At 42.8% G+C, this 22054-nt stretch overlaps 1 protein-coding gene across 1 annotated transcript in view; it reads right to left on the minus strand.

The window, feature by feature from the left end:
• HDAC2 (histone deacetylase 2) overlaps positions 1-22054 on the minus strand; it is a 92654-nt gene that overhangs the window by 25496 nt on the left and 45104 nt on the right. The window contains exons 4-6 of the mRNA XM_077289494.1: positions 17477-17551; positions 6927-7065; positions 1159-1300 (exon numbers count right to left, since the gene is read on the minus strand). Coding sequence (XP_077145609.1) covers positions 1159-1300; positions 6927-7065; positions 17477-17551 — 356 coding nt within the window. The remainder of the gene's footprint in view (positions 1-1158; positions 1301-6926; positions 7066-17476; positions 17552-22054) is intronic.

Raw genomic sequence — 22054 nt, forward strand, 5'->3', positions numbered from 1 at the left:
TTATTCTGATTTCATGTCAGATATTGAGAAAAATAAACATATGTGTCTTTTTATATAGTGTATGTAAACTTTTGGTTTCAACTGTATGTGTGGAAAAAGGGCACAGAATTTCAGGAAAAGAACATTTCGCCCAATATTAAGCACGGGGTGGATCAATCATGCTTTGGTGTTGTGTTGTAGCCAATGTCACGGGAACATTTCACGGGGAAGACGGAAGAATGAAACTTCAACAAATTCTTGATGTTGAAAAGAGGACGTCTTACACAAAAGTATTATGATCTTAAACACACATCAAAATCCACAATAGACTACCTCAAAAGGTGCAAGCTGAAGGTTTAACAATGGCCTTCACAGTCCCCTGATCTGAAGATCATTTAAAATCTGTGGCTAGACCTCAAGAATCTCATAAGAACTGGAAGAATTTTGAATTTTCCAAGGAAGAATGGATGAAAATCCCTCAAACAAGAATTGAAAGACTCTTGGCTGGCTACAAAAAGCTTTTACAAGCTGTGATACTTGCAAAAACGGCAGTGCTTTAGGTACTAACCATGCAGGGTGCCCAAAACTTTTGTATAGAACCATTTTCCTTTTTGAAATTTTTAAAAAGTAAAAGATGAAAAAATAAAAAATAATAGTAAATAAATATATATATATATATATATATATATATATATATATATATATATATATATATATATATATATATATATATCCTAAAATACAAAGGAAATGCGTCATCTTTAGTCCTTTTAGAGATCATTTCATCTTCAACTTGCTTAACTGTTCACAATAACAGTAATTTTGACCCGGGGTGCCCAAACATTTACATGCTTCTGTATGCTGGTTGTTAAGAGGGTTAAAACAGTCAAAGTAACCCCCTTTGAATCAGCTGAGGACATAAACTAGTCACAAAAGTGAAATGTTGTGATCAATTCACATTATCACAGATGAGTTTTCAAACACAAGCCAAAAAAAAACCTCCCCAGAACACACCCGATGACCTTACAATGCGACCTGGGGCTGCAGTATTTTTTACTACAAAAATAGCATTGAAAACAATGCAGGTTTTGCTGTAAAAAAATATCAGAACTCAAAAAAAAACAAAAAACAAACAAATACATGGGCATGGTAGGTTACATGCAGCAATTCTATACATACTCTGAGATCTCCAGTGCCTGGGAAATATTCCCCGTATTTGTGGAAAGAAACACTCATGACACGGTCAGTGGTATAAAAAGCCTCTTCAACACCATCACCATGATGGATATCTATATCAATATACAACACTCTTTGGTGGTACCTGAAGGGGAAAATTGAGTTTGAGTCATTAGAAATCAGCAATAAATTTAAGTATCACTGTACAGCAACCCTAAAATAGATACAAGCATAGAAGCAACCCCTAACTTGGCCAAGTAGGTTACAATGAATGTAGTAAACTTTAGAAGGGTTTTCCAGTTTCAGAAAACCAACCCTTTTCCATGGTTGCAGTTTGTTTAAAGAAATCAAACTGTCCTTTATTCACCCTCCCCGGGTCCAAAGCTGAGTCTCCGCTGCTGAGTTGATAGTACTGCAGTCAGTAACAGAGTATCTGCTCGAGTTGATGGCAAAAGTCAATGAGGTCACCGATTGGTTGCAGCACTGTTGACTTGATGTCAGTAATGAAGAAAACAGACACTGAAATCAGCAGATGACCCAGTGAGGGTGAGTAAAACCAGTCTAAACAGGACTTGTCACTTGCTAAGAAAAAAGTTTGTGAAACAGCTTGTAAAAATCCTTGGACTCCACCGATTCTGCCACTTTTCTTCTGTTTGTAATGCGTCACTCCATCACAGAGATCTATTTCTTCTGGAGAGCATTATGTGAAATCTCTGCAGTCCAACTGAGCATTTCTTCAGTCTTTTCTGGGGGTATGCACATTCACCCCTCCAGGACAATGCTTATCACAGCTCAGCAGTGTCTGACACTGAAGGACTTTTAAACGAGCTGTTGAGTTGTAGTTGGCGTATGGGAGGGAGGGGGTGAAAACCAGGGCCGGACTGGCCATAGGGCACTTCTGGCAAATGCCAGAAGGGCCGGTGCCAGTGGTGGGCCGCTCAATCCGCCGCCCCCGCCGTCGCATTCAACTATACCGGCGTATAGACGCCGGTACAGTTGAATGCAATGATGGAGGAGAGAGCGTCTACAGACGCTCCTCTCCCATCATTCCCCGCTCTGCCTCTGACACTGCGGGTGCGCGATGATGTCATATCATCGCGCACCTGCTGTGTCCCGGGCAGACTGCAGCTGCTGAGACAGGAGCAGGAACCAGGAAGCAACGCTGGGCACGAGGAGAGGTGAGGAGAGTTTTTTTTTTTTCTGGACTGTGGGGCCATTCTCGGAGGAGGTGAGGGGAGGAAGAGAAGAGATGTGGGCTGTATATAGTTCTCTGTGGGCTGTGCTCTGTGCTGTATACTGCTGTGGGCTGTATATAGTTCTCTGTGGGCTGTGCTCTGTGCTGTATACTGCTGTGGGCTGTATATAGCTCTCTGTGGGCTGTGCTGTATACTACTGTGTGCTCTGTGCTATATATAGTTCTCTGTGGGCTGTGCTGTATACTGCTGTGGGCTGTATATAGTTCTCTGTGGGCTGTGCTCTGTGCTGTATACTGCTGTGGGCTGTATATAGTTCTCTGTGGGCTGTGCTCTGTGCTGTATACTGCTGTGGGCTGTATATAGCTCTCTGTGGGCTGTGCTCTGTGCTGTATACTACTGTGGGCTGTATATAGTTCTCTGTGGGCTGTGCTCTGTGCTGTATACTACTGTGGGCTGTATATAGCTCTCTGTGGGCTGTGCTCTGTGCTGTATACTACTGTGGGCTGTATATAGTTATCTGTGGGCTGTGCTCTGTGCTGTATACTACTGTGGGCTGTATATAGTTCTCTGTGGGCTGTGCTCTGTGCTGTATACTGCTGTGGGCTGTATATAGTTCTCTGTGGGCTGTGCTCTGTGCTGTATACTACTGTGGGCTGTATATAGCTCTCTGTGGGCTGTGCTCTGTGCTGTATACTACTGTGGGCTGTATATAGTTATCTGTGGGCTGTGCTCTGTGCTGTATGCTACTGTGGGCTGTATATAGTGCTCTGTGGGCTGTGCTCTGTGCTGTATATAGTTCTCTGTGGGCTGTGCTCTGTGCTGTATACTACTGTGGGCTGTATATAGTTCTCTGTGGGCTGTGCTGTATATAGTTCTCTGTGGGCTGTGCTGTATATATTACTTTGTGGGCTGTGCTGTATATATTACTTTGTGGGCTGTGCTGTATATATTACTTTGTGGGCTGTGCTGTATATATTACTCTGTGGGCTGTGCTGTATACTACTGTGTGGACTGTGCTGTATACTTCTACGTGGGCTGTGCTGTATACTACTGTGTGGTCTGTGCTGTATACTACTGTGTGGTCTGTGCTGTATACTACTGTGTGGTCTGTGCTGAATACTGCTGTGTGGGCTGTGTTATCTACTACGCGAGCTGTGCTATAGTATGCAGGCTGTGCTGTATACTATGCGGTTTGTGCTATATAATATGCGGGCTTTGCTATATACTATGGGGAGTATATTATATTCTATGGGGGAGGCCATGTTATGTACTATGTGGCTGTGTTATATACTATTGTGGGGGTATATTCTATTCTATGGGGGAGGCTGCATTATATACTATGGGGGGCTGCATTATATTCTATGGGGGGCTACATTATATATTATGGGGAGGTGGGCTGTATTATATTCTATGGGGGTTACATACTCTGGGGTGGCTGCATTATACTCTGTGGGGTGGCTGCATTATACTCTGGGGTGGCTGCATTATACTCTGGGGTGGCTGCATTATACTCTGGGGTGGCTGCATTATACTATATGTGGGCTGCATTATACTGTATCGAGGACTATGGGGAATACGTTATACTATATGAAGAACTATGGGGTGCATTATACTATGGGAAGTGAATTGTACTACATGGATGACTGTGGCGGTGCATTATACTATATGGAGCACTATGAGGATTGTATTATGCTATATGGAGGACTATGAGGATTGTATTATGCTATATGGAGGACTATGAGGAGTGTATTATACTATGTGGAGGACTGAGCAGTGTATTTTAATATATGGAGGACTATAGGGAGTGTATTATACTATATGGAGGACTATGGAGCACATTATAATATATGGAGGACTATGGGGTGTATTTTACTAAACAAGTAAAATGCTGCATATTCGGATTGTTTTTGCTGGAACAAAAAGCCTTGTTGTCAGCAGCACATTGCCAGTGTAAACTGTAGATGTGCTGCTGAAAACATGATACTGTATGGTGATCTATTAGTGATCGTTCTGTCTCATCATTATTCCTCAGCTGGTGGAAAGAGGCCGGGAAACAAGCGTTGAACAACTTCAGTATTGTCGATCAAACTCGTTTAGCGGCCTGAACTCAGCGCACGTAAATACAACAGAAAGGCTTCTGTGTGATGTGCAATATGTTAGCATTTGGGGACCCATTTTAAACTTTGCCTAGGGCCCCACTTTGCCTAAAACCGGCCGGGCTGAATTTTAGTCCCAGTCCGGCCCTGGTGAAAACGCACATCCCCAGAGAAAACTCTGAAGAAACGCCCAGATGGACAGCAAAATAGAGATTTCACATACTGCTCTCAAAACAAACAAAAGTGAATATCTTCGCAATGGAGTGACGCAGCACAAAACCGAAAAGAGCAGCAGAATAAGGGAAGTTCCTGGATTGTACAAGGTATTTATTTGTTAAAGAAGTGACAGGTCATTGGTAAACCAGAACTCGTTTGTTAAAGGAATTAAGAAGAGAATTATGGGAGTATGGGAATACAATTTCTCATCTTAGTTTCTTACTAGCTCTAGAAGATTTAATACTGTATTCTTAATTATTTTTTATATAAGGCTTAGCGTTCCCTGAATAAATGGCTTTCACTAGTCTTTTTTTTAATGTTCCCAACAGGCATAAAAAAAATTTAAAAACACCCGTAGTACATAAGTGTATAGCAACGATGTTATTACTAAAGACTTATGTGTAACAAAGGTAGCCATTTCTTCAGCGGAGAAAGGGTGTAAGACCCTATTTTCATCAGTGATGTCAGTTCCACCTCTTAAACCAAACTATCTCACATTTCTAGCATATTGCATGCAGTAAGGCCACTCCCATATAATAAATATAAATTAAAAATACAGCATACAGAAACATTTTTTTTTTAAACAGCCAAACAATGTATCAAAACAAGGCTGTGTTCATATTGTGGATTGCATTATGAACAACATCAACAATGGCTAAAAAACTGCTCTTCTGGCTTCCTTCAAAATGGTATACATCAGCAGCAGATCGTGCTTTCCTATACTGTAGGATATAATAAAGGGGTTGTTCACTACTCGGACAGTCCCTCTCTCACTCACTATATCCCCCCTTATAACACCCATACTCACCTCTGGTGCAGTTCCAGTGCTGTTGGCGCTGGCTCTCCCAGGGCTCGCATGACAGTTTTACGTCACGTGATCCTTGAGGCAAATCAGCAGTTACTTCATTGTCCCCTATTCTTTACAAATCAGACTTCCAGAGAAAGTGAGAGAGCAGTCACAGCTCTCCGTACTGGAAGGGAGTATAGATATTATTTTACTTGGAGAAAACATGAATAACTGAAAAGGGGTTGTCAGCGTAGTTGACAACCCCTTTTAACCCCTTAACAACCAGAGTTTATATTTTATTTTGCATTTTCATTTTTTGCTCACCTTCTTCCCAGAGCCATAACATTTTTATTTTTCTGTCAATATGGCCATGCCTGGGCTTGTTTTTTGCGGGATGAGTTGTACTTTTGAACGACACCATTGGTTTTACCATGTTGTGTACTAGAAAACGGGAAAAAAAATCCAAGTGCGATGAAATTGCAAAAAAAGTGCAATCCCACACTTGTTTTGTTTTTTTGTTTTTTCTAGTGGTGAAAAAAAATTTAAAACTTTTTTTTTTTTTTAAAAAGCACCATTTTCCGATACCCGTACCCGTCTCCATTTTTCGTAAGCTCGGGTTGGGTGAGGGCTTATTTTTGTTCGCCGCGCTGACGTTTTTATTGATACCATTCTGGTGCTGATACGATCTTTAGATCACTCGATACTGCATTTTAATGCAATGTTGCGGCAATCAAAAAAACCTAATTCTGGCGTCTTGACTTTTTTCTCGTTATGCCGTTCAGTGATCAGGTTAATCCTTTTTTTATTGATAGATCGGGCGATTCTGAATGCGGTGATACCAAATATGTGTAGGTTTGATTTTTTCATTGTTTTATTTTTGGGCGAAAGGGGGCTGTTTTGAACTTTTATATTTTTAGAAACTTTTTTTTTTTTTTTAAACTTTTGGCATGCTTCAATAGTCTCAAAGGGAGACTAGAAGCTAACATAACCCGATCGGCTCTGCTTCATACAGGCGATGATCAGATCACTTGTATGTAGCATATTTGCTTACTTGCTATGAGCGCCGCCCGGTGGCAGTGACAGCCAAAGAGATCTCCATTGACCTCTGGTTGTCATGACAACCTGTCGGTGACCTGCGATCGCGTGACAGGGGTCACCGATGGGCGTTATTTCCAGCCCGATAGTTGAAAGCGTGTGTTAAATGCCGCTGTCAGAGTTTGACAGCGGCTTTTAACAGGGTAATAGCTGCAGGTGGATCGCAATTCCACCCGCGGCTGTTCCGGGCACATTCCAGCTGTTCAAAACAGCTGACATGTGCCAGGAAAGATGTGGGCTCACCACCGGAGCCCACTTGAAAGGGAGGGAGTCCGACACCGGTGTAAATGCATGCCCGATGTTGGAAAGGGGATAAAAACGTTCCACAAATTTTATACAGAACACATTAAACAAATCATATACTGTAGAATTTTAACTCACTTTAGTAGTTCCAGAATAGCAAGAACAATATCATTGACATAACAGAACCCCGACGCTTCCGACTTCTTAGCATGGTGTAACCCGCCTGCCCAGTTAACAGCCATGTCAGTCTGCTGACGATTCAGTTTTACTGCACCAGCTGAAAGATAAAGGATAACATTACAGGGAGGAATAATCATAACTATTAATAGAGCACAACTATAAATACTGATTATCATTGAACAGCACAATCTCCATTTGGTTATCTCACAGGGACAGCACAATAACGTATGTTCCATCGGTCAGTAAACACTGCAGGTTGGGCGCTGCGTACATCCGCAGCGTCCAGCCAGCATCAGCCAAATGTTACAGTATAGTGGATGGGATTTAAAGAAATCCCATCTCCACTATGGGTCCTCAGACACCTCTGGCTTCCCTGGGGAGACGGACATGCGGCGCATCTTTCTAGACCGCAAAATGTCAATTTATCTTGCAGAGACGCTGAGTCTCCGCAAGATAAATGTCCCCGTACAATGTATTGGGTGCGGTGATTCCACACATGCACGCACACACCTATTTAGGAGTGTTAACAGAATGATCCTAAAGCGGTAACCAAACAGCAACTGATAATTTTTAGAAGGTAAAAAAAAAAAAAAATAGCGTGGGCTCCAGCGTAATTTTCATAACCAGCAGAGGGAAAGCAGACGACTAAGGGCTGATACTGATATTCTGGTAAGGCGCCAACAGCCAGAAAATTCCCAGGCTATTAATATCAGCTCACAGCTGTTTGCTTAGCATTTACGGGCTAGTTTACAGGGGACCCCAGAAAGAAATTGACGTAGGGTCCCCCTATAAAATCTAACCAGCAAAGGCTAGCCAGGCAGCTGCGGGCTGATATTAATAGCCTAGGAATGGGCCCTGGTTATTGGCACCCTCAAAGACTAAAATCAGCAGCTCTCAGCCACCTCAGAATAGGCACATCAGTAAGATGTGCTAAATCTGGCACTTAGCCTCAGTCTTCCCACTTGCCCTGGAGCGGTGGCAAGTGGGGTAATGGTTGGGGGGGTGGGGGTCGATGTCACCTATGTATTGTCAGGTGAAATCAAGCCCAGGTTAGTAATGGAGAGGCGTCTATTAGACGCCCCATTACTAACCCTATAGTGACAATATAAAAGAAACAGAGAAGGAGGAAGGGAATTTCCAGCACGTCCATCCAGTGTAGGTAAAATTTCCAAGTTTATTAGAACATTTAAAAAAAAAAAAAAAAAAGAGAGAGACTCTCTGCCTGACGCGTTTCTGGCGCACCACGGCGCCCTTAGTCATAGGATCATAAAAGAAACACAACCATAATAAAAACATTTATTTTAAATGACACAGTTCTTTATTGCATATAAATTAAACCATACTCACAGAACGCCTAATCCACTGAAGCCAACGTCTCCTGTAAATTAATTAAAATAATAAATGACCACATTCCTCACCTGTCCGCCGAGAAGATAATAATCCATAATGTCCCACGACGATACTGATGACTTTGAGAGCAGTCACTAATGTGACAGCTCTCAAGAACAGATGGCTACACACTAACACATGAGCATCATCGCTCCTCCAGTGTGCACCACAGTTTATCAGCTGATGAGCCCTGGTGATTTCACTTGTTGCACTACCGCTGCGTAAAAAAGTTCTCACACAGAAGAGGTGCCGTGAGATCACCGGAGCTCATCAGCTGATGAACTCCGGTGAACTCTCACTGCAGCTCAGCGCTACACACTGCAGGAGCGGACGCTTCTGTCAGTGTATCACCGAAAGCTGGTTAGAGCAGTCACATCTCCCAATGTGACTATCCTACAAGTGAATTTAAAAAAACTGACCGTCACATCCAAAGTGGTGTGGGGCCAGTAGAATATAATGCCGTGCAAAAGTCTTCTGATGGTTTGCGTAGACACTGTTTGATACCTTAAGATTGATATGGGACACCCAATTTAACTTAAGAAAATAAAAACGGATCAATCATGGAACTAGTACGATCCTTTCTCCATAGTGTCCCAAGAGTCATTTTTCAGCACGGCAAAGCCACGTCGCAGGCTGCTCGTGCTACTGTGAGCAGCCTGTATGGTCTAAATGTGCTACCAAGGCCTGAGGCATCTCCAGATCTGCTTCCATCGAGCATTTCTGGAACGTCATTGATCAGCAATTACAAATGGAACTGCCAGAAGAGGATCTTGATGACATTGCCCAAGCGCATTCAGTGTTGCAGAACAATTCTCTGTCAATGATCAATAACCTCATTGATATCATGCCAAAATGTGTAAGTGTGTATAGCTCTGCAGGTCATGCTCATACGCAATACTAAATTGAGATGCTTTGAAGATTTTATTTCCATTTTTCCAGCATTTGCTTATTAACTTAACTTTTTCTTCTTGAGGTTGTAATATCAATGTTGAGGATGTATTTATAACTCAAAAAGTACCAAGGCAGGATGAAGAAACATGTCTGTGTGAGAGCCAAGACGCTATCCCACTTGGATGAATATTGAACATGGCTTGTGGACTGAGCATCTCCTACTTCATGTACGGATTTCCAAATCTAATGTAGCTACTTTAAGCCCTTACCAGATTTTATGAACATTAAGCATTGTCACAGAAGTTGTGCAGTCACTCACCTTGTAGACACACTGGCATGAACACTTGTTTTGGATCAAAAATACATTAATTTATGGGGTGGCATGGAAGTTTGTGTGCATGAACAGAGTGATCTAGAAATTAGGCTAACATAGTAAATGACACTGCTTTAACATCACCTTCCTGACATACTGTACTTACATTTCTACAGGATTACTTGCCTATATACACCACTGTAACAGCTCCATTTTATGTGTCATCAGATGCCTGATCATTACAATGTGGATGCGAGGAGCCTCTTCAGAGAGGAAGAGGACTTGGACTCCAGTGCCACCTATTGGGGCTGCAATCCTACAAGTCACTATCGACCCTTTAATAAGCCTTGTTACATGACTTAGCATAAGAAATCAAACCAGACTCCATTTGTAGAAGAGGCTATTTGGATAATTATGGAGCGCCCCCAGACGCAGGGCCGCGGGGTACTCGGTACCGGGCCTCTCTGTCTCGGTTCTGGGGTTGTCACGGTGGCTAGACCCGGTCCGTGACCCTGCTAAGGGGCATCCAATGAAAGATGTGATGATGGTGCGTGGTGCAGGGTGCGATGAATAACGAGGACACAGGGTTGCAGTCTCTTTACTGAAGGCTTCGGCATCCACAATCCAGAGCACTGCTAACAGGGCTGGCTGAGACCGGCCGGTCCGAAGGCACATCCAGAGTTCCCTTTGCAGGTGGAAATCAGTAGCCTACCTACTAGCGCCTGTGTGTTGTAGTACCTCCCTGCTGAGCACCACGGGATAGTCCTCACAACTGTCGTATCTGTTCTGATGTTCTTCTCTCTCACAACTCGTATCTGTTCTGATGTTCTTCTCCGTCCCCCAGATGATATGGATAGGACGCACCCGTATGACGGGGTAGGCCTGGAGTTCTTCCGGGACCCTAGCGTCGCCCCTCTCCCACAATTGCCCCCTATGTCTGCTTAGGTGATTTAGGTGAGACAGCCAACCTATAATTAACTGTCCTGCCGCTGTTTGAAGTATTGCTTGGAGCCTAATACTTCCTCGGCGTTCCGGCCACCGGCTACACGCCTCAGTAGGATGTTGCCTCGATCTTACGGCACGACTCCTACTGGCTTTATCTCCTTTTTGCTGCGATCTCGTTTCTCACTTCTCCACAATAAACCTCGCTTTGTTTCCTTTCTTAGGATGCCACCGCAACGGGTGCAGGCGCAGCTCCGTAACATTCTGTTCTGTTCGCTAGGCCACTGTCAGGATCCCACCCCTGACAGAGACCCCCCTGAGTCTTCCCCTGCAACACCCTCTGCCACAGGATGTTGCCTGGATCCAACCCAGTCAGCTTCTGACTAACTTCCTATCCAGCCCCCAGTTTTACCAGATTGTGAGGAGTGGCCTAATACATAGTACCCTTTGCTCCCCCTGGAGGCCAGACTGTGAAGTGTAAAGTGTGACTGTGATACCTGGTCAGGTGAACTCCTTAAGTGCCATCAGACGTACCATCACTCCCCTTAGCGGCGGAGCGTCAGTACTGCAACGACCAGGACTCTGGGGCGCTGCAATTACATTTGCAGAGAAATACTGCATGGCCTATAACAGTGGGCACTTTCCACAGAGAGAAACATTACCCCTTAGACCCACCAATATGGAGGTGGACATGTGCTGCAACACATGTGCTGCAACATCACCAACTGACCGTATTTGATAATAACATTATTTTGAGACACTGGGTTATGCATCAGTTCTGTATACACATTTCATTATTTGATATGTTGTCACTGTGGTTATCAATACATTCAGAAAATGATATTGATTTGTGAGTCATGTCCCATTGGCCAATGGATTAGTATGCTTTCTGGATAGTTGTAATATCAGTTGGGATTAGCACAAATAAAATACAATTTATTAAGTGATAACAATATGCATTTGGAGTACTTTTCTAATAAACTAGTGTATTTTTAAGTCTGTTTCACTTATAAGCCTGCACTAAACGCAAACAATTTCTGTTTTCTCTATCATGGCACACATTACTTTCCCATTACATGACACTGTGCGCCATATTGTGATGTATAGTACGTACACCACATTTTGTCACCCATTCCTTCCGCTGCCTCCAAATATAAATTAGACTATTCGCGAGGGGCTGTATCAGAGCACCAAAGTTGTGCATTCAGATACTCCCACGACTCTGTTGTCAGGTGTCCTGGGACCACGGGCTCGTTTCCTGTCACTAACGCTAGGGGGCACCTTCGCTCACACAGTTGCCCGGGTTACTTCTGAAGGTGAAGGTGCCAGGGACACGGACCTTACCTTAGCTCCTGAATCGCCCTCAGACTGTACCCTTACCCCACCCAAGGAAGAGTGGAGTAGTAGTGTACCGTAATACACTTTCTTTCTTTTTTCTTTATTTTTTTTTTATATAGCGCTAACATATTCCGCAGCGCTTTACAATTTGCACACATTATCATCACTGTCCCCTATGGGGCTCACAATCTAAATTCCCTATCAGTATGTCTTTGGAATGTGGGAGGAAACCGGAGAACCCGGAGGAAACCCACACAAACACGGAGAGAACATACAAACTCTTTGCAGATGTTGTCCTTAGTGGGGTTTGAACCCAGGACTCCAGCGCTGCAAGGCTGCAGTGCTAACCACTGCGCCACCGTGCCGCCCATACACCAACCAGACTCACAAAGTAATGCAAACAGGGGTAACGGAAAATACCAAACATGCACACATATAACAGACGTATGCACATGGGAGTAAAGGATGCAGTTAACCCAAAGTAGGAGAAGCAAGGGAATGATCACACACTCAAAACCTAGCAACAGTCACAGATAAATCCATCTACTCCAATAATCACCAACCATGCAGCATAAGCTAGCTCTGACGATGTATGTCAGTCAGGACCCATATTATATAGGAGATAGGAGTGGCTAACAGTGCACAGCTGAGAGCCTTAGCTCCCAGAACTCTCAACATGGCAGATTAATCTCTCCACTGCTTAAAGAAATTAACACTTTTTTATAAGAAGGTGAAGTGCCTCTATTCAGCGCAGGTGAAGGAGAAATCAGATCTGCGGTCTTCTGGCTCCTCTCTGTCGCGGTAACCATGTGACAGATACAATATGAGTTGCCAACAATCCACATATCCATTTAGTAGTATCTTTACTCATTTGTTAACGGTCTCTCTGCTGGGCTCTACATAAGTCTATGGTACTTCCCTTGCTTTGAGCTTCCCTATATGATAGTTCTTCATGCTCCATGCATGCTCCATGTCTTTTTTACCTATAGGGCCGTTTTTAACTTTATGCATATACCTATATATTCAGGCTGTTTTCACATATGCCAATATGCCAATGGAGAATACTTTAGCCACTTGGATCTAACATCTAACACTAGGTTTAGAAGATGTATGTATATATTGCAGAAATTATTGCACATTATAAAATTGTGGGATACATGCCGTAATTCCACATAAACTACCCCACTACCAATTTTCCTTATCACACTTTGCGATAACAGTTGAATTCCATCTCTATTGAATACTTGAGTGCTTCCACTGTAAACATGCATGTATACTTTTGCCATACACTTTACTAAATGATATGAGTCCTTCCCCTTTGATATGCCACACGCATGTCTTATGGCATTTCATATTGTCCCGATCGATATCCTAGAAAAGGTCTCACGCAGCGAGCGGTGGCGTCAGAAAGGTCAAAGCAGTTCACAGGCCGACACACAGAGGTTACTGCGAGAACCGCTGCCTGTGATCTGCGATAACCTTAATTATGTCATCACTCGTCACAGCAGCCGGGTTCACGGTCCGCTCACTGTATTACAGCTGGCGTGCTGGCCAGTCACATATCTCTTCACCGCACAGCACAACATCCGGATGTAGCAGAGTTGGCCACCGTCATGCGACCTCATCATTATGGAATTACGGAGAACAGATGAGGATTACTTTGATTTTTTATTTTAAGCTAAAAAATGGGTAAAAGGGTCAGTGGTTTTTTTTATTAAAAGACTTTTCTATGTGTGTGTCTTTATTCATTTACTCTACAGGATTAGTAATGAGGCGTCTGTCATTACTAGCCTCTGGGCTTAATCTCAGCGGACCATGAACAGATGACATCAACCCCCAAACTATTACCCCACTTGCCAACGCACCAAGGCAAGTGCCAGAATTGGAGCATCTAATGGATGCGCCATCACTGGGGTGGCAGAGGGCTGTTTTTTTTAGTCTGGGAGGGTGCCAATATACATGGCCCCTTTCCAGCCAATAAATATCAGCCAGCAGCTGTCTGATTAGGCTTTGCTGGTTATTAAAAATAGAGGGGACACCAAGTCAGTTTTTTGGGGTGCTCATTTTTATAACCAGTTTATGGATACCATTTTGAGGTAGACATGACGATGCTTTGATTACTTTGTATTGCGGAGTTGCAGCAACCAAAAACCCACAATTATGGCATTTCAATTCTGTTTTCTCTTTACAGGTTTTTTTTTTTGTTTTTTTACTTTTTACCTTGACTGCTGCCCTGGTTGTCAAAGGTCTCTCTCAGCTTGTGTCTATGGGGAGAGACCTCGGAGTCAGTGGAAGTGGACAGGAAGGATCCGCCAGGGAACCTGCCAGTCTGACTTGTCTCGGGTACGGTTCGAACCTTGGCGAATATTAAAGTATGATTTTCTCTGTAACCATGTAATAGTACTGATGTAGGTGGTAAATGTTATTAATTATTTGGTGTGGTGTGACTTTTAAAGGCAGGAAAAAAAATGAAAGTTTAAAAATTGTGATTTTTTTTTTAAATTTATCAAAATTTAGATATTGTCCGAAATATACGCAAATCATATCGACCTAAATTCACTACTTACACAAAGCACAATGGCCCCAATTCATTAAGGCTGGAGTGAAGGAGGTGGTGGAGTCAGAGGAGCCTGATTCAGTAAGAGGAGCATGACAATGAATCAGGCACGTCTTAAAGGGTGGTGAGTGCCTCACAACAAATCTTGCTCCATAGACAGGTGGAGCCGAGTGAAATTGATGTGAAACCACAAATGGCTACAAAAAGTATTGTGCAGCCTTAGTTTCTAGATTAAAATTTTGAAGAACCGGGGCCAATGAGTCATGAAAAAAAATCAGTCTCATAATCACTGAAATGTAGAAGCATTCGAGAGATATTACCACATAAAGGGACATGTCAGATGTGAAGCATTTGGCCTGGTCAGGAAAAGTCTTCGGTGAGATGAGAAAAAAGTGGCACTCACCATCCCATAAAATAGATCCTTTACTATTGACACATTAAAAACTTGTTGCAGGGGATGTGGGTAGTGCTGTGGACAAAGGAAAGTAAAAACTGGCTTTAGCGGTAAGAGGTTAATAACCTCATTGAGATCATGCTAAGGTCTGTAAGTGCATGTATTTCGGAGCGTGGCGCACACACTTGATATTGAATAAATCGAGAGGTTTTGAAAATGTTGTTTTCATTTCTTCACATTTGCATATCATTAACATGTCTATTCATCCTGTGATTTCTATAACTCCATTGCTTTTCTTCCTTGGTGTTGCAGGTTCAATATTGAAGAGTGTATTTGCACATTACTGATAATGGGTAATCGGGGTAACCAGCACACATATACATTACTGATAGAGTTAATAGGCATAACCTGCACGCTTACAGTGGATGTAAAAAGTCTACACACAACTAAAATGCCAGGTTTTTGGCAAGAAAAAAAAATCAGCCCAACAAGTATAATTTCAGAAATTTTTCAACCTTTAATGTCACTCAATCAATTTAATTGAAAAATAAACCACTTATTTTTCCACTCAACAAGAATCCAAAGAACTAAAATTATGTAGTTGCATAAATGTGCACGAATATTTGTGAACTAATATTTTGTTGAAGTATACATTTGAATTTATAACAATTCGGTCTTTTTGGATAGGAGTCTTTCAGCTAAGCACATCTAGAATTGGCAAAATTTGCCTACTTTTCCATGCAGTAGCAATACAAATTTGTTAAGATTGTGAGGGAATCTTCTGTTTACTGTCCTTTTCAGGTCACCCATAGATTTTCAATTGGAATCAGGTCTGGGCCACTCAAACTCCGATCATCTTCTGGCGAATTCATTCTTTCATTGATTTATTTTGTCGTGCTGAAAGATGAAATTCCTCTTCATTCCTCTGCTAAGAACATGAAGATGAAGGTTGATGCAAATGGACTGATATTTAACTAATAATTTCCTCCAACTTGACTAAAGCACCAGCTCCAGCTACTGAAAAACAGCTCCAAAGCATAATGCTGCCTCCACCATACTTCACTGCGAGTATGTTGTTCCTTTGGTAATGTAGTTAGTTGGCTTTACACAAAACATACCTTTTGGAATTATAGCCAAAAACCTTTGTCTCATCAGACCATAAGATATTTTCCACATATTATTGGCACACTTTATGCAAGTTTTAGCAAAACACAGCAGAGGCTTTGCTGTTTTTCTGCGTACAAAAATGCGTCTATCTTGCCACCCTATCCCACAGGCCAGACATATAAAGAATACAGGTCCCACAGGCCAGACATATAAAGAATACAGGAGACTGTGGTCACATGGAGTACACAACCAGTGCTAGTCAGAAATTTCTGGAGTTCCTTTAACGTTGTTGTAGACCTCTAGGCAGCCTCCAAGAATAATTTTCTTCTGGTCTTTCAACCAATCTTTGAAGGGCATCCAGTTCTATGTAATGTCACTGTTGTGCCACATGTAAAGGTGTTGTCCCACAAACAAAATATTTAAATTAATAGATCTTTGAATAAAAATAATTTCCACAATTGGATGTGTTAAAAAGTGTCCCCTGCTATGTACTGTGTAATGGCCATGTCTGAGCAAATAGTTACAAAGTTATGTAGGTTGAAAAAAGACCTAGGTCAATCAAGTTCAACCTTTCTCTACCAATTATACATTTCATCACTAATTTAACTATAACCTGCAATGTTATGTAAATCAAGGAAATCGTCCAGCCCTTTTTAAAAGCTGTTATAGTGTCTGCCATAACTACCTCCTGTAGTAGGGGATTCCACAGTCTGACTGCTCTAACTGTAAAGAACCCTTTCCTGTTAAGCTGCCGAAATCGCCTTTCTTCCACCCGTAATGAGTCCTCAGGACAGTCCTTGGAAGGAACAAGTCATGTGCCAGTGTTTTGTACTGGCCACACATATATTTATATATGTAAATGAGATCCCCTCTGAGGCGTTTCATCATATGTGAGGCCTTCCATCCATTGTAATAATCTAGTTGCCATTCTTTGAACTGATTTTAACTTCTGAATATCCTTTTTAAAATGTAGCAGGAGCATGACCAGCACATAACAGCGCCTAGTCAGGAAAGCCAACTCCTGTACGACATTTCTTGGTGACAGTATGCACAGAGCTCCATGGTATATCTAATGCTTTGGAAAAAACTTTTTATACCCTGCTCATGACTGATAGCAAAGGGATCTTATTGTTGAAAGTTGTGTTGTAAGCAGTGTACAGACCATGGCTTTTCCTGTAAAATGCAACTAACAAAATGTCAGGAAAATAACAACTAAACTTTATTTGGGGTAATCAGAATAACTGTACATGATGGCAGCTATATACTGACCACTATATAACATGATATTAAATGCGATTGGCCAATTCTGAACACAACCACATCCCCAATTATAAAAAGGTGCACTGTTCACGCATATGCAAACACAATTTTAGTTTTGTTAGTTTTTTTTCTCTTCCCCCTCAAAATGATTTGTTTGTTGCTCAAGGGGTTTGTACAGATTATGGGTGACATAAAAGGTGGAAAAAATTCTAAAATAATTCTTCTTGATATGGTATTTTAACAGGTAAAGACTTTCTTTTTACTGTTTATATACACGCATTACTAATATAGATAATAGGGGTATCCAGCACACTTACCAACAGAGCCTCCCGTAGACAGCTGGCAGAACTCAAACAGGCCGTCAAATACAGGACAGTCCTCTCCTACATTGACTGAAGAATATACAACATAGGTTATATGTGGCGACTCATTGTACATAACATGATAGAAATGAGATTAACCTACTGCTAACCACAGCTTTTCTTTTAGATGAATAATGCATGGCGTGACAAATATTCAAAGTATGCAAAGGTAAAGGATCAGGAACGTCACCTTTCAAAATGAAGCTTTCTGAAGTCAAGTTCATATTGGATGCAATTATTGCAGATTTTCAGATTACAGCACAATGCATGTGAATGCGCTGAGGAAATGCCCATTAAGGTGTTTTCACACAGCGTTCAGTCACCCGTTCAGTGGTCTCACTGGGGCTTATGTCCGAAGCCCCCGCAAAACAGGATTTGGATGTCTGCTCTGATGGGCCATAGACTATGCTCTGCCATGCATCATTTTCGGGCGTATACCCCTACTGGAGGCGGACACCCAAATGGAGTCTACTACGTACAAATGTCCGTCTCTAGTAGGCGTACATTACCGAAAATGATACATGTTTGCTCTGTCGGCACCATCATAGTCTATGGCCCCTTAGGCACATATGTCCAGCTTTGCGGCAGGCCACTGAACGGGTGCCTAAATGCAATGTGAAAGCACCCTTAGGTTACTTTCACACTAGCGTCGGGCCGAGGTTCCCGACGCTAGCGTTGTCTCCGCCACACAACGGGGGCAGCGGATGCATTTTTCCAGCGCATCCGCTGCCCCATTGTGAGGTGCGGGGAGGTGGGGGCGGAGTTCCGGCCGCGCATGCGCGGTCGGAAAAGACGTTTACGACGGAGCAAAAAACGGTGCAAGCAACGTTTTTTGCTCCCGATGGTCCGCCACTGCACGACGCATCTGTCGCACGACGGGTGCGACGTGTGGCAATCCGTCACAATGCGTCGCTTAATGTTAATCAATGGTGAAAAAACGCATCCTGCAAACACTTTTGCAGGATGCGTTTTTTTCAGCAAAACGACGCATTGTGACGGAATGCAGTTAACGCTAGTGTGAAAGTAGCCTTATATGTAGCGGGAAAATGGAACACAATTCATAGCATGCTATGTTTTTATACACATACTCTGTAAAAATTGTAAATTGTAAAACTGCTTCCATGTGCATATTGCACATTTACAGTCCTGACACCATATATACTGGAAAGCACCATAGGTTTGGGATACAGAGATGGTGAGATAAATAGAATTGGCAATTCATATAATAAAAAAGTAATTCATAATTTATCCCACATGGTGAACATCTTCATAAATAGATATTGGTAGAAAAGCATTTTTTGATCATTCCCCACAAGAAAAAAGATAAATTAAAGAATCACTCCCATCAATGTTTTTAAACGCTTAATAAACAGCAATAATCATATTATATAGCACTGTGTACTTACAATTGCTCATTTTGTACTATTACCCAGTCATTTCTTCTCTTTTCCATTAGGTCTATGACACTGTGATCAAAGACTACCTAGCTGACTCCTTCTAAGCTTTATGTAGAAACAGGAGGTCAATTTTCTCTGTACAAGTAAGGAGTCACTGCAAATTCTATGGCGGGAGGGAGAAGGGAGCAGCTGGGTCAGGAATTGAAAAGGGAATAATAAATGCAGGGACAAGAGATTACCTGTTATTGCATAGAGAAGAAAACAGAAGAATAATCTAGATAGAAAGGCAAAATTATCCATTGTAAGTACAGAGTGACATATAATATGGTGAGTGCAATATATTAAGAGGATAAAAGCTTTGCCTCTTTATTATATCGCAATCATATATTATATAGCCCTGTGTACTTACAATTGCTCATTTTGCCTTTCTACTCAGATAATTCTCTTTTCCATTAGGTCTATTATATCGCATAATTAAAAACTGACTAGCTGAATCCTTCTAAGCTCCATGTAGAAACAGGAGGTCAATTTTTACTGTATGACTCATAAGTCACAGCAAAAGTCCCAGGCAGGGGGGGAAGAAGGGAGCAGCTGGGTCAGGTGTTGAAAAAAGGGAATGATCATTTCAGGGAAAAGAGATGTTTCTACACAAAGTAGAGAAAAGAGAAAAATTAGATGGATAGAAAGGCGAAATGACCAAGATATACAATATGATGATTGCAATATATTAAGAGGATACAAACGGATGGAAGTGCTTCTTTAAAAAAAAAAAAAATTCTTAAGGTTTATGGAACCCAAAATGGAACATATAAAAATTACTGATTGTGAACAAACAAAATAATCTTTAAACACAGTTCTTTCAACAGAAAAATAAAATAGCTATGGCATACAGAATTCCACAAAATTAATACAACTTTTTAAACACAGTATGCCACAAATTGTGCCATTAACCCCTTCCCGACCTGTGACACAGCGTATGCGTCATGAAAGTCGGTGCCAATCCGACCTGTGACGCATATGCTGTGTCACAGAATGATCGCGTCCATGCAGATTGTGTGAAAGGGTTAACTCCAATTTCACCCGACCTGCAGGGACAGGGGGAGTGGTACTTCAGCCCAGGGGGGGGGTGGCTTCACCCCCCCGTGGCTACGATCGCTCTGATTGGCTGTTGAAAGTGCAACAGCCAATCAGAGCAATTTGTAATATTTCACCTAAAAAACTGGTGAAATATTGCAATCCAGCCATGGCCGATGCTGCAATATCATCGGCCATGGCTGGAAATACTGGTCTGCCCCCCCACCGCCCCCCAGTCCTCCGTTCGGTTGTCCGGTCCCCTCCGTCCTCCTGTCCGCTCCCCCGTCCTCCTGTCTGCTCCCCCCGTCCTCCTGTCTGCTCCCCCCGTTCTGCAATCCACCCCCCCGTCCTCCGATCCACCCCCCGTGCCCCGATCTCCCCCCCTTCATACTTACCGAGCTTCCCGGTGTCCATCCGTCTTCTCCCTGGGCGCCGCCATCTTCCAAAATGGCGGGCGCATGCGCAGTGCGCCCGCCGAATCTGCCGGCCGGCAGATTCGTTCGATGTACATTTTGAGCACTGTGATAAAACCTATCACAGTGATCAAAATAAAAAAATAGTAAATGAACACCCCCCTTTATCACCCCCATAGGTAGGGACAACAATAAAATAAAGAAAATATTTTTTTTTTATTTTTCCCCCCACTAAAGTTAGAACTAGGGTTAGAACTAGGATTAGGGTTAGAACTAGGGTTAGGGTTAGAACTAGGGTTAGGGTATGTGCACACGTATTCTGGTCCTCTGCGGATTTTTCCACAGAAGATTTGTTAAATCCGCAGTGCAAAACCGCTGCGGATTTATCGCGGATTCACCGGATTTTCTGCGGATTTCACTGCGGTTTTACAACTGCGGTTTTCTATTGGAGCAGGTGTAAAACCGCTGCGGAATCCGCAGAAAGAAGTGACATGCTCCAGAATGTAAACCGCTGCGTTTCCGCGCATTTTTTCCCGCAGCATGGGCACAGCGTTTTTTGTTTCCCATAGGTTTACATTGAACTATAAACTCACGGGAAACTGCTGCGCACCCGCAGCTGCGGAAACACTGCAGATCCGCAGCGTTTTCCGCAGCGTGTGCACATAGCCTTAGAATTAGGCTATGTGCACACGGTGCGGATTTGGCTGCGTATCCGCAGTGGATTGGCCGCTGTGGATTCGTAGCAGTGTTCCATCAGGTTTACAGTTCCATGTAAGCCTATGGAAAACCAAATCCGCTGTGCCCATGGTGTGGAAAATACAGCGCGGGAACGCTGCGTTGTATTTTCCGCAGCATGTCAATTTTTTGTGCGGATTACGCAGCGTTTTACACCTGTTCCTCAATAGGAATCCGCAGGTGAAATCCGCACAAAAAACACTGGAAATCCGCAGCTAAAACGCATTGCCTTTTACCTGCGGATTTTTCAAAAATGGTGCGGAAAAATCTCACAGGAATCCGCAACGTGGGCACATAGCCTTAGGGTTAGGGTTGGAATTAGAGTTAGGGTTGGAATTAGGGCTAGGGTTGGAAATAGGGTTAAGATTAGGCTTGTGGTTAGGGTTATGGGTGTGTTGGGGTTAGGGTTGTGGTTAGGGTTAGGATTAGGGGTGTGTTGGGGTTAGGGGTGTGTTGGGGTTAGGGTTGTGGTTATTGTTATGGCTAGAGCTGGGATTAGGGTTAGGGGTGTGTTGGGGTTAGTGTTGGAGTTAGAATTGAGGGGTTTCCACTGTTTAGGCACATCAGGGGTTTCCAAACGCAACATGGCGCCACCATTGATTCCAGCCAATCTTGCGCTCAAAAAGTCAAATGGTGCTCCCTCCTTTCCGAGCCCCGACGTGCGCCCAAACAGTGGTTTACCCCCACATATGGGGTACCAGCATACTCGGGACAAACTGGGCAACAATTATTGGGGACCAATTTCTCCTGTTACCCTTGTGAAAATAAAAAATTGCTTGCTAAAACATCATATTTGAGGAAAGAAAAATTATTTTATATTTTCACGGCTCTGCGTTGTAAACTTCTGTGAAGCACTTGGGGGTTCAAAGTGCTCACCACATATCTAGATAAGTTCCTTTGGGGGGCTAGTTTCC

The sequence above is a fragment of the Ranitomeya variabilis genome, chromosome 2 (genome assembly GCF_051348905.1).
Source record: "Ranitomeya variabilis isolate aRanVar5 chromosome 2, aRanVar5.hap1, whole genome shotgun sequence".
NCBI classification, from domain to species: Eukaryota; Metazoa; Chordata; class Amphibia; order Anura; family Dendrobatidae; genus Ranitomeya; species Ranitomeya variabilis.